At 45.9% G+C, this 13,891-nt stretch overlaps 1 protein-coding gene and 1 long non-coding RNA gene across 2 annotated transcripts in view; both read left to right on the plus strand.

Moving 5' to 3' along the window:
- The window catches only part of LOC140207864 (uncharacterized), a 54,006-nt gene extending 40,142 nt beyond the window's left edge, over positions 1 to 13,864 (plus strand). Inside the window, 1 exon segment of the mRNA XM_072276411.1 lies at positions 12,275 to 13,864. Within this exon segment, the coding sequence (XP_072132512.1) occupies positions 12,275 to 13,864 (1,590 nt within the window).
- On the plus strand, positions 1,864 to 12,061 carry LOC140208658 (uncharacterized). Its single transcript, XR_011888854.1, has 3 exons — positions 1,864 to 2,008; positions 4,458 to 4,624; positions 11,934 to 12,061. It is a non-coding gene; the product is annotated as an uncharacterized lncRNA (long non-coding RNA).
- Positions 13,865 to 13,891: the final 27 nt, after the last annotated feature.

Consider the following 13,891-nt stretch of genomic DNA (forward strand, 5'->3'; position numbering starts at 1 on the left):
TTTCATTTAGAGAATCGAGGACTGAGAGGTGAACACATTGAAATGCACAACATTATTATCGGTTGAACCAGGGATCCCAGTCTCTGAAAAAGGGGGTGGACTGTCCGGGAAATGTTTCCATTCTGAGGGTGGTGAATGTCTGTAAATCCCCACCACAGAGGGGGTTAAAATCTATTGCTATGAATTAGGTTCTGTTGCTGCCACAGAGACAACAAATTACATGACATCTGCCGGTGCTATTAAACCTGATTCTGATAAATGGTCTGGGAGACCCACCACCGGTCACCTGATCCTAGTTACCGCAGATGGTAATGTGAGATTGAAGCCTTTTCTATTTATTTGTGTTCCTCAGTTCAGTTAAGTTTTCCTCTGTGGTTCCAAAGCAGAACCTCAGACTGTCTAATATTTCCACACAATTAAAATGGGGAATTTGTTTATTCTTATCACGTACTGAGCTACAGTGAAAATCTTGCTCGACCTACCTCCACACAGATCAATACATTACAACAGTACATTGAGCTGATATACGACAAAACAATAACTGTAACAAACCATTATGGCTGCAGAGAAAGTGCAGTGCAGATAGATTTGTGGGGCAGGGTCACGTCGAGTTACATTGTGAGGTCGAGTCCATTTTATTGGACTGGAGACCATTCATTTGGCTGACTACCGCAGACAGGAAGCTGTCCATGAGCCTGGTGGTAAGCACTTCAAGGCTTTTGTACCTCTTCTCCGGTGGGGGGGTTGGGTGTTTCTCTGTCCCTGTACCTTCTCGTACTTGTGCACTTGGGAATAAATTCAACAGGACCTGAGAAAACTCAGTGAGATTTGATTAGTGATGATCATCTTGGCAGCTCGGTAGGTCGAATGTAAAGAGACAGTACACTGTTAAATGTAAAGAGACAGTACACTGTTGAATGAAAGTCCCTGAACAGTGTCGATGAGCAGAGGGATTTGGATCCAAGTTCACAGCTCCCTGAAAGAGACTGCACAGATTGATCCGGTGGTTAAGAGAGCTGTAACGAGAGGCTGGACAAACGTGTTGTTTTCTCCAGAGCGGCGCAGGCTGGGGTGAGACTGGATGGACATTTATAAGATTAAAAGAGGAATAGATAGAGCGGACAGGCGATATACTTTTCCTGGGGGTTGAAATGTCTAATATATTTAAGGTGAGAGGAGATGTGAGGGACAAGTGTTACGAGATCGCAGGTTTCTTTTGCTCTGGGTGTCACTTTAAGAGAGGCTGCAGGAGGCGGGAGTATGACGTCAGCCACTGACTGCTGGAGCTCTCAGTCTCAGAGAGAGAGAGACAGAGAGAGGGGGGGGAGACACACACACACACACACACACACACACACACACACACACACACTTTGGAATACGGTTCGACGGCTGACAATCTTCTGTGATTTGTATTTCGTTTTCCCAGCGCGGAACCTGTGAAGTTCTTTCTGATTACTTCCTCGTTGCATTTTAATGTGGATTTACAAATTTCCCCATTCCGTGGAAAACTGAAACTTGCCATTTTGAAACTTTCAGAACTGTTCCTAAACTTGACATTTTTGCAGCCACAAAACGCATAACACTGTTAACTTCTGTTTAGAAGAGTAGTTTGTTTAATTGTCTCTATACTAATACAGATATTAGTTTATACTAATACAGACTGAGTTTGTGCTCTATCGCTGCCGGTACATAACACAGAGTGGCGGGCGGGTCGCTGGAGTCTCTCCCTGGGTTGTGGGGGACCCAGCGGTCACGTGATCCCGTTCGCCCCGCCCATTTAACCGCAGACGGGCAGCAGCAGCGTGTCTGTTCCCGAGGCCCCGCCCTCCGGAGACGCAATAATCTCTCCGCGCATGCTCACTGTCGCCAGACGGACGGTGTTTGCCTTTCCGCTCAGTGCTGAAGCGGGTTGTCTGCGGGATCGGGAAGGGACGATCGCCTCCCAGGTCGGGGAGCCGGGGGTCGGGATCACTGTCTGCGGGCCGAAGATATCACTTTCCCATCGGTGAGTATTGAGACCGATCCCGAGCGGGGAGATCTGATGTTGACCGTCAGCCCCGAACTGCGGGCCAATTACTCATTTAGTACCCAGTTATCTGGGCTCGTCAGAAACGTGTCGACTTCACTTAATCTGCATTGAACGACCCAAACCAGGAGCCCAGGCTGTCTATTTCCGCAGAATTGAAATGGAAGTCCCGCCAACTGGTCACGTGAGGCTAGTTAGCCCCGCCCTCCGTTTTGTGACGCAAGATCACGTGGTGTGTGTTTATACTCCCCGGTGGGTAGTGATGCTTCCTCCACGTTGTGTTGGGGAAATGTAATGTTGACCACTGAGTCCTGTTAACTTCCCCCAACTCACCTCGCTTCCTGAGGCTCCTTGCATTTGTCCTTGAGCTTTATGGCTGTTGTCTTCTCCCTGACTGGTGTGGGTGAGAACGGAGAACGTCCCAGGTTGTGGGGATCTTTCATTTCACTGCCTGTTTTACGGAGGGACTGGGAAGTCTAAGGGGAAGAATGGTTTCTGTGATGTGCTGATCTGTATCCAAAGGTCTCTGCAGTTCCTCACAGTCACGGGTCACTCGGTGGAAATCAAGCAGAATCTCAAGTTGCTGGAGATCTGCACTAAAAACTGAAAATGTTTGAAGTCATTCTGATGAAACGTTATCAACCTAAATTGTAAAGTTTGTTCCTGTCCCCACAGCTGTTCCTTCCCTGCTGAGTGTTTCTGGTAATTCCAGTTTCCTTTTATTACATTCACCCTGGACTGGTTTATATTTACTGAAATAAACCTGGTTTCACTTGGAAATGGAAATGGCTCGTTTTGTGATCGTAGTGTTATGTGGTCGGCAACTGTGAATATAGAATTGAGTTAGGTTTTATAAACAAACTTAAACATGTATTTAACTCTGCTCAACAATAGTGAAAAGTAAACTAACGACTAACTTACGTTAACTGTAAGTGGTAAATTCGAACACAGTCTTAAAGTGGTAAATTTGAAAGTCCAAGGAGATTTACAAAGTCAATAAGGAGAGACTTCTTTGGAAACAGATTTCTTCGAAGACGTGACGTTTCTGCTGATTCTGTCCAAAGGATTCACGACAAAGGAAGTAAAACGGCTTAAAGGAACTGACCTTTTTCTGGATGGGGAACACCGCACAAACTTTTCCTGAGCTTGCAGGGGTTACCTCAGATGCAGATCACTAATTCTGAACGAAGATTCAATAAGGTTGATCCTTTATGAAACTGCCAAACGACAGCAACTTTACTCAATCCTTTGGGTTCCTGTAGTTTGGTAAAGGTCTTCACTCTCCGACACTAGACTGCAAAGGTAAACAAACAAAACCTGGCAGCGATTGGCGAAACTGCCAGCACAACGGTTTTACCTTAAAATTGAAAGTAAAACTTTGCTTTGAAACAGAACTACGTCATGAGATGATTACGCAGCAAAACTAACTGACAAACTAACTCCATAACAACAGGGGTTTCCCCATGTATACCTGTTGGAACAGGTCATCACATGACCTCACACTGGCAGGAAAATTACTTGACCCCACCATCACAACGCAATTACATCATGCTCACAAGATACTCCATTACATCATGCTCACAAGATACTCCATTACATCGTGGTCATAAGACAGTCACAAGATACCCACAAGATATGTAACAGTAGAACAGTAAAGAAAGCACAACATTTCCCCGTAAATTATCCTGGTACCAATTTGTCTATTATTCCTGGAAATGTGTATGTACAGTTGTTCCAAACAAGGTTTACAAGAATAATCTCAGGAATGATCGGCATTATGTATGAGGAGCATTTGATGGTTCTGGTCCTGTGCTCTATGGAGTTCAGAGGGACGATGGGGGTGGTGGAGGGATGTATGGTCAAGTAAACCTCCCGAATGCTGAAAAGCCTGGATACAGTGGACATGGAGAGGATGTTTCCATTAGACGGAGAGTCTGTGATCTGACAGCACAGTCTCAGAATAAAGATGCTTCCCTTTAAAACTGACATGAAAAAAATTTTTTGGCCAAAAGATGTCTGATCTGTGGAATTTGTTGCCGCAGAGGTTGGTTGAGGCTGCCATTTGGGTATATTTATGACAGAGATTAACATATTCATGATCGCTAAATAGCTTCAGGGTTACAGGAGGAAGGCAGGAATATGGTGTTGGAATAAAAATCAGCCATGGTTGAGTGGTGGGGCAGACCAGATGGATCGAATCACTTAATTCTGTTCCTGTGTCTTATGTCTTACCATGACTGAATGATGGGTTGTTCTTATCCCACATCATTTTGTGACGTGTGAGGGACAATAATAGATTGTTCACTGAGATCATTATATCTGCCTTCAATGTTTAAATTTCAGTGAGTTTTGTTCTTAGTAACATTAAGCAGAAATGTTTGTTTCTCCTTTTTATTGTTAATGTGCTTCATTGTTTTTCACGTTAAAGTTAGACCTGCGCTGAGAGATTTATTGGAAGAAAAACCCCAACTGGAAGCAAAGCACAACTGAAGACAAGGGAACAGCAACAAGTGAACCAGCCTGAGGATTGAGAGCATCAACGGAGAGAATCCATCTGACTCGGAGATTCCAGTGATTCAGTCAGGAGAAAGTTTGGTGAGTCTTATTTACTCAAACACTGGTCCTTTAGACATTACATACCTGTACAAATGAAGGTAGGAAATAGTTGGAGTGAGACTAAATGTACCCAGAAGAACCTGTTATGCCTCTGTCAGACCCAGTTGCAATCACTCCAGGTCTGGTGATGTGCTTCCAGCAGCCCAGCCCTTTAAAACCACTCCCAGTCTGTGGAAGTTGAATCCGGATAAAGTCACTCAGAGACCGTAGAAGTACCAACTCTTTATTCCAAGCACCCAGGGTTACTCAGTTAGTCGCTCAAACAGGAACAGTCCATGACTGTTCCTGCCCAATCCACTAACTGACTAACAATTCCCCTTACACCACAGATATATCCGTCCAGATACCCCCTACACAAGGCAGGCTGGAGCCAAAGTTATTTACTACATGACAGCCCCTAAAGACAAGTTACAAAATAGTCATAATGGCTTACACACATAGAACAGACTGAAGCTGTCCTATCTCTGTGCATGAGTGCACAGGGAGATAAGCATCCTGAAACCCCAGCTAGCCACCCTCAAGAAGAAATATGGCTCAGCGTGGCTCAGCACATCTGTTGATCATCAGCAGTTTCTTTCAGAAAAACAGGCTGCTATTGTTTAACAACGTGTTAACCCTTTTATATACTTTATCATTCCTTCCTTTTGATCATTACATGATCAACAAAGCAGTAATTTTTTACACAGAAAACTACTGAGTACAGCGTTGACTTATCAGTGAGCCCTCTCAAAGACCTAAACACCAGGGAACCACAGAACACCGCTATCAGCCAATACATTTTCCTTTAGTCTGAGAGAGTACTTCTACTCATTTCCTTCAGTAATAAATTTGTAGTCTGTTTGATGTATCCACCAAGATTGCCCCTTCAGCTTCACAGCCGTGGGAGTGATCAGTAACACCTGATATGGTCCTCTCCACTGAAATCCGAGATTCCCTCGATCCCAGTTCTTGATCAGGACAAAAGTCCCAGGTTCTATGGTGGCATAGTCACTCCTCTCTGGGGGGCAGTTCTCTTCCTTGTAAGTCTGTCGTACCTGTGAATGTAATGTTTGGAGAATTTTGGTTAGTTTGCATATATATTTCCCTATCCCTTTCCCTCGGGTATGCATATCGAATTTTGCTGGTAGACTTTCTGTGAGAAATGGTACACCAGGTCTTGGTCCCCAGTGTGTCCTCATGGGCCATCCATAAATGATTTCAGCTGGTGACAACCCTGTTTTCCCCTGTGGGGTAACCCTCATGTGGAATAGGGCTAACGGTGGGACCTTCAACCAAGTGAGTCCAGTCTCCGCTGTTAGTTTGGCCAATTTACTCTTCAGAGTGGCTCTCTCCACTATGCCAGTGGCCCGTGGGTTGTGTGCACAGTGGAATTGTTGCTTCATAGCTAGTTCATTACATACCCCATCATTTACTTTCACAACAAAGTGTGGGCCATTGTCAGAGCTTAGCATCTTTGGCAGGCCGTACCTGTGAATTATTTCCCATAATAATACCTTCACAACAGTCAAAGCAGTATTATTGGTAGTTGGAATAGCTTCAGTCCAGCTACTAAATGCATCTATAATAACTAAGCACTATCTAAAGCAATGTACTCTAGGCAATTCAATAAAATCAACTTTTAGACACAAAGAAGGTTCACCTGTTAAGGGAGTCATACCCGGTGTGCAGGGTACAGGTTACCAATGATTCCCTCCTTTCCCAGGTGTCTACAATCATGTATATAATCAACCAATATTGGTAAAAACTGTGTAGGAACACAAACCTGTCCCGCTGGGGTGATCCAAAAACTTAGGTCGGGGACTTTCTGGCACCCCATCTGGGACCACAGTTTGCGCTCCTCCTCGGAGGTGCCCCCCTGAAAAGTATATACCTCCCGCATGTCTGGCAAACCTGTTCTGCTTCAGTCACAGAAGGTTGCCTGACGGGAACCCGAGGGGACTACAACTACTGAGGATTGTGCCACACTTTTTGCTGTCTTAGCTGCTAAAGTATTGCCTTTAGTGACCCGGTTGGACATGTGGGTGTGGGCCGCACATTTATTAATAGCCAAAACTCGAGCTAGCCATAGAGCGGTGAGTAAGTTGTTTACAAAGGTGGCATTACTAATGGGGTGGCCAAAAGAAGTTAGGAATCCCCGATGTTCCCAGAGAGCCCAGCAGTCATGCAGAACTCCAAATGCATAATGGGGATCTGTGTAAATGTTCACAATCTTGTCTGTTGCTAGGATACAGGCACGAGTCAGAGCAAACAGCTCAGCCTTCTGGGCGGAGACAGCCGCTTCAAAAGAGGCCTGCTCAACTATTTCATTGTCCATCACTATTGCATAGCCAGAATATTGTTTTCCTGCTGGATCCACAAAAGAGCTTCCTTCCTCATAAAATGTTGCCTCGGGCTTGAGGGGGTATTGCAAAATGGATGGGAGAGTCTGTCCTTCTTTCACGGTGATCTGGACAGGGGGGCAGTTGGTGCGGCCAACGTCATGGCCTGAAATTGCTTAGAGATGGGGTACAGCGTCTTGGGTTCAGTCAATATTAAAAGAATGTCGTACTAAATGTCCCGTCTTCACCTCAGAATCCTTCCAGTATCGCAGATGGCCCGCGGGCAAATCTTGCCAATTTCCCTTCGCGTTGGAGGCTTGTTTCGTCAGGGTGTAGGCAATGAACCCGAGGCTCTTTGCTTGAACCCAGGGCAAACCCTAACGGTGGTATGGGGAACCACCAGTCCTGTCTGTCGCCTAAGGTAATCTGGAACTTCAGCCTGTGATGCACTGCCCTCTCTTCCTTTAACCTCTCCAATCACCGTGACTAGGAACTACTGTCCCTCGAGGGGTGAATAATATTGGCTTTCCTCAGTTGAGCACCCCAGGCACAGAGTCACATGAGGGTCGACCACTGGCAGTGGGGGTTCAAATGCAGTGGAGTCCAGATTAAGTGCCCAACACTGGGGGGGTCAGTAACTGAGGAAGCTGCCAGTTGTTCACTAGCCCCAGGGTGGCACCCTTGTCTGTGCATAGAATCTTGACTTCCAATGGACAGAGCAAGTCTCTCCCTGCTAGATTACACCCCAGACTGGTGGTGTCTGTAAATGAAACCTCGCACTGAGTCCCCCTGCAGTTCCACCTGCAGTGGTTGAGTATGTGAATATGTACGTTCCTTGCCTTCGAACCCAGCCAGAGTGATTGTAGTGTCTGATAGCTGGAATCCCTTTTCATTCCTGATTTCCTGATTGAGAGTGGTTGTGATTGCCCCCATATCAATCATAAATGGAATTGGAATTCCAGCAACTAGCAATATTACATTGTCAGGCCAATCCATATTATTTGTTTCAATCATGTTGGCTAACTTCGTTGGTAAGCATTGGAGCAGTAGGCATTAAACTGGCGGGTGGGGGGATGGATTCCCATCATTAAAAGCTTGGTCTCCTGTGAACTTGCCGTAGCAGGCCACACATTGCTCCCAATAGTCTGGTCCTGATTCCCCAGGCTTAGGTTTGCATTCAAGTACTTTAGTGATGTTTACAGGTTGCTGGAGAGCCCTTTCCAAGGCTTGAATAATCTGGTCTGTCTGTTCATTCTCATTGTGGTTTCCCACCTGTAACTCCTGATAGGTTTGGTATCTCAATTCTGCTTTCCATTTCTGCCCCTCATTAGCTGGGAGAATCACGTAGCAGAGACCGAATGAATCTTCCCGGGTCACATTAAACATGTGTGTAGTACTGCAGACATACTGAGCAAACTGTGCTGGTTTTTCTTTTCTATCTGGGGCTGAATCATGATCATTATCATTTCCTGAGGCTTCCAGGGTGCATACACAGGAATCACTGAGGACTGTCCCTCCTCCTGCTCGTGGATTAGGCAGCATTTGGGTCAGCAATCGTCTTCATGGAGCCATTAACTCTGGGGTTTTATTGGATTCTTCCCTCCCTCTCTCGGAATAATCCTTGGTATTCCCGTTCTGGATCTCAGGATATAGAGAGCCTCCCCTTCCCTGCCGCCGCTGTTTGACCCGAGCGGCCACCGTATCTGAGTACTGGGAGGATTGGGGTTCAGGAGCACTGGGTGCACTTGGCCCTTGGTAAGGTGGGAGGTGCCCACTCCTCATCACGGTCACTGTCCTGACACAGGGTCAGTATGCCAGACATGGGTTCCGGATCCCTTGTTTCCCAAACAGTTCGAACTTCAGACTGACGTTCCTGCCCTTCTCTCCTACCTAGGCCACCCTTGGTTTGCTTATGTTGTTTTTCCTGCTCTCGTTTTCGGTGCCCATCCACCCATTCACGCTCTGCTTTTAGCGTCTCCCAACCTTTGGCGTTCCTTCTGCAGTACATACCTCGATCCCTTTGTCACATGCATTATTCCTCCAACTTGCTAATAATATACTGTTCCACTTTACATCTGCCTTTTCCTTCCACCCCCTTTTCAACAATTTCCACTTCTTCCCACTGTTCTTTTTCCATATCAAATTTACTGCTTATTCTCATGAGGTAATATCCCACCACAGTCTGCTTGGCACTCCCTATATTCGGATCCTGTTCGTGACGCCAAATGTTCAAGTTGTATCTGAATAAAACTTGGGAGACCAGCTTCTTATCATCACCGCAGTTTATAGCGCATTCTCCTGCAGGAGTTTGAGACCCAGTCGTCAAAGGGAAGGCACGTAAGCACTGTCACCATCTGACAAGTGGACTGACTTAGTCAGGTTACAGCCGTATATTTATACACAGTAAGTCCCATACATTACTATTGCAAGATGTTATTTGAACTGGTACACCCACCAAGTCTGTTGGTGCAAAACTTAATTACTTAAATAAGAGTGTTCGCTAAATCAAGGTTTTAATTACAGACAGATGTACTGTCCAGTCCTTATCAGTTAATCCCTTTGCAAGGCTCTGATTTAATTACAGACAGATGTTGATTCCTGTCCTTATTGGTGAGTCCTCCTCTCTTTACTCAAACGAGGGTACAAGGTATAATGTATCAACTAATGAGGGTACAATGTATAATGTTATCAGCTCTCAGTGTGTCTCCCCGCAAGCCACAGAGAACTGGCAATGAACCTGTCTTTGCTAACTGCTGATGACAGAGTTTACTTCAGTTCAAAAATTCCTATTCAGTCCCAATTATTCTTTTAACCAGAGATTACACAGGTTCAAAATAATTTTTTATATATATCCTCAATTCCTCATGAGGGTTCAGGGGAAATATTTGTGTACAATACAGAAACTGGTGTTACTTGTGTGTATTGTGGCCATGCAAAAGTTGCTGGAGAATTTACAAGTGGGAAGAAGTGGAGTGATATCTGGAAATCTGACTTTTTAAAGTGTAATTTAGCAAGCAAAACACATATGGACAATGTGCAAAAGCTTTGGTGAGAAAATCCTTCATTTCCCATTACAGGACTGCTACATAGTCTGTGTGAGAGTGCAGATGAACTCGATCGAAGCCAGGGGGGATCAAAGTTCTTACTGACAGTGATTTGCTAGCTGTTAAAATGAATACCTCTCTATATAAGATTCACTGTGCAGATGTTGTCACTGGTTAAAAAAAATACACAGTACAAGATTTATGTGCACACTGGTAATTACAAATTAGAGGGGACATTGGTGGGAGGGTGGGGAGACCTCCAGTGTCCTTGATGCCCTCACCTACAAGATGTACATCCAGCTGCAGCTTGTAACCATCGTACCATAGAACATTACAGTACAGAAATAGGCCTTTTGGCCCTCCTTTGCTGTGCCGAACCATTTTTCTGCCTAGTCCCACTGACCTGCATACAGACCATATCCCTCCATACACCTGCTATCCATGTATCTGTACAACTTATTCTTAAATGTTAAAAAAGAACCCGCATTTACCACTTCATCTGGCAGCTCATTCCACAATCCCACCACTCTCTGTGTGAAGAAGCCCGCACTAATGTTCCCTTTAAACTTTCCCCTTTCACCCTCAACCCATGTCCTCTGTTTTTTTCTCCCCTTGCCTCAGTGGAAAAAGCCTGCTTGCATTCGCTCTATCTATACCCTCATAATTTTGTATACTCCTTACAAATCCTCAAAGCAATGTATGATTTCCTTGTTCATGCTTAGTGCCTTTTTTAGGTCTATAAAATGATGAGGGGTACATACAGGGTTAATGGTAAGGCACTGAGGAGTGCAGTAGAACAGAGGGATCTGGGAATACAGATACAAAATTCCCTAAAAATGGCGTCACAGGACCGTAAAGAGAGCTTTTGGTACATTGGCATTTATTTATCAAACTATTGAGTACAAGAGCTGGAATGTTATGGTGAGGTTGTATAAGGCATTGGTGAGGCCAAATCTGGAGTATTGTGTTCATTTTTGGTCACCAAATTACAGGAAGGATATTAATAAGGTTGAAAGAGTGCAGAGAAGGTTTACAAGGATGTTGCCGGGATTTGAGAAACTCAGTTACAGAGAGAGGTTGAATAAGTTTGGACTTGAATGCAAGCAGGCTTTCTCCACAGAGGCAAGGGGAGAAAAAAAAGAGGACAGGGGTTAAGGGTGAGGGGGAAAAGTTTATAGGGAACATTGGGGGGGCTTCTTCACACAGAGGGTGGTGGGAGTATGGAATGAGCTGCCAGACGAGGTGGTAAATGCGGGTTCTTTATTAACATTTAAGAATAAATGGGACAGATACATGGATGGGGGGGGTGTATGGACGGATATGGTCCATGTGCAGGTCAGTGGGACTAGGCAGAAAATGGTTCAGCACAGCCAAGAAGGGCCGAAAGGCCTGTTTCTGTGCTGTAGTGTTCTATGTTTTTTTTATGGTTTCTAGGGGCATTGATCATGTGCATAGCCAAAGGTTTATTCCCGGGGCTGAAATGACGAACACGAGGGGCATAGTTTTAAGGTGCTTGGAAATAGATACCAAGGGGATGTCAGGGGTAAGTTTTTTACACAGAGAGTGGTGGGTGTGTGTAATACACTGCCAGCTATTTGTGTGAGTGTTTCAGATACTGTGGGGCCAGGCACCCATGCAGCTCAGTGGCAACAGGGAATAATACCAATGGAGAGAGTCAAACTGAGCCAGGTCACAGATTGGAGATGGCAGAAATGCCGCATTCTTATAGAGACAGGAAGAGCATCAAGGAATTGATGGTCACTCCAGATACCAGCACTGTGCCCAGTTAGTAGATGATTTCTCTCACCAACTTGGGTTGAACCTCACTGTAACAGTGTGATGCCAGATCACACCTTGGCAACTCAAGTGATCTCATCTGAAATGTTGTCCTACAACCATTGATGGATTTTGTTAATCTTTTCACAGGTTAAAAATGACAAGGAATTTGTTTACGGGAAAACTGAACACAACACGTCGGTTTTGCTGTCTCTGTCCAGATATTTAAGAAGTGGAGCAAGGGATTCACTCGATCATCTTGCCAACTGGCATGCCCGTCATTTTACACAGTGGAGAGGCTGTTCATCTGCTCAGACAGTGGGAATGGATTCACTTGGTTATCTCAACTGAAGGTACATCAGCAAGTTCACACTGGGACAAGGCCATTCATCTGTTCTGTGGGTGAGAAGGGATTCAGTCGGTCTTCCCACCTGTGGACACAACAGTCAGTTCACACTGGGCAGAGGCTGGTCATCTGCTGAATTTGTGGGGAAGGATTCACTCAGTCATCTGAACTAATGGCTCACCAGCGAGTTCACACTTGGCAGAGGTCATTCACCTGCTCAGACTGTGGGAAGGGATTCACTTGCTCATCTAAACTGAAGGTTCATCAGAGAGTTCACACTGGAGAGAGGCCGTTCACCTGCAAAGACTGTGGGAAGGGATTCACATCGTCGTCTCACCTGAAGGTTCATCAGAGAGTTCATGCTGGAGAGAAGCCATTCACCTGCTTAGACTGTGGGAAAGGATTCACTTGCTCGTCTAATCTGAAGGTACATCAGAGAGTTCACACTGGGGAGAGGCCGTTCAAATGCTCAGACTGTGGGAAGGAATTCACTCGATCATCAACCCTACAAGCTCACCAGTCAGTTCACACTGGGGAGAGGCCATTCACCTGCTCAGACTGTGGGAAGGGATTCACTCAGTCATCCAACTTACTGGTACACAAGTCAGTTCACACTGGAGAGAGGCCATTCACCTGTTCAGACTGTGGGAAAGGATTCACTTGCTCATCTAATCTGAAGGTTCATCAGAGAGCTCACACTGGGGAGAAGCAGTTCACCTGCTCAGACTGCGGGAAGGGATTCACTCAGTCATCCACCCTACTGGTACACAAGTCAGTTCACACTGGCGAGAGGCCATTCACCTGCTCAGACTGTGGGAAAGGGTTCTCCCGGTTATCTCAACTGAAGGTACATCAGCGAGTTCACACTGGTGAGAGGCCATTCACCTGCTCAGAGTGTGGGAAAAGATTCACTCAGTCATCTGAACTGAAGGTACATCAGCGAATTCACACTGGAGAGAAGCCGTTCACCTGCTTCGACTGTGGGAAGAGATTCACTCTGTTATCTCAACTGAAGGTACATCAGCGAGTTCACACTGGGGAGAGGCCATTCACCTGCTCAGTCTGTGGGCAGGGATTCACACAGTTAACTAGCCTACAGGCACACCGGTCGGTTCACACTGGGGAGAGGCCGTTCACCTGCTCAGTCTGTGGGAAGGGATTCACTCGGTCATCTTTTCTGAAGGTACATCAGCGCATTCACACTGGAGAGAGGCCGTTTATGTGCTCAGACTGCGGGAAGGAATTCAGACGGTTAACTAGCCTACAATCACACCGGTTAGTTCACACTGGGGAGAGACCATTCACCTGCTCAGACTGCGGGAAGGGATTCACTCGGTCATCCTACCTACTGGTACACAGGTCAGTTCACACTGGGGAGAGACCGTTCACCTGCTCAGACTGTGGGAAGGGATTCACTGAGTCATCTAAACTGAAGGTACATCAGCGAATTCACATTGGGGAGAGGCCGTTCACCTGCTCAGACTGTGGGAAAGGATTCACTCAGTCATCCCACCTACAAGCTCACCGGTCAGTTCACACTGGGGAGAGGCCGTTCATCTGCTCATACTGTGGGAAGGGATTCACTCAGTCATCTCACCTGAAGGTACATCAGAGAGTTCACACGGGGGAGAGGCCGTTCACCTGCTCAGACTGTGGGAAGGGATTCACTTGGTCATCTCAACTACAGAGACACCAGCAAGTTCACACTGGGTAGAGGTTGATCACCTGCCATTGAGTTCACACTGTGGAGAGGTTGTTCACC

Source organism: Mobula birostris, chromosome 13 (genome assembly GCF_030028105.1).
Source record: "Mobula birostris isolate sMobBir1 chromosome 13, sMobBir1.hap1, whole genome shotgun sequence".
Classification (NCBI taxonomy): Eukaryota; Metazoa; Chordata; class Chondrichthyes; order Myliobatiformes; family Myliobatidae; genus Mobula; species Mobula birostris.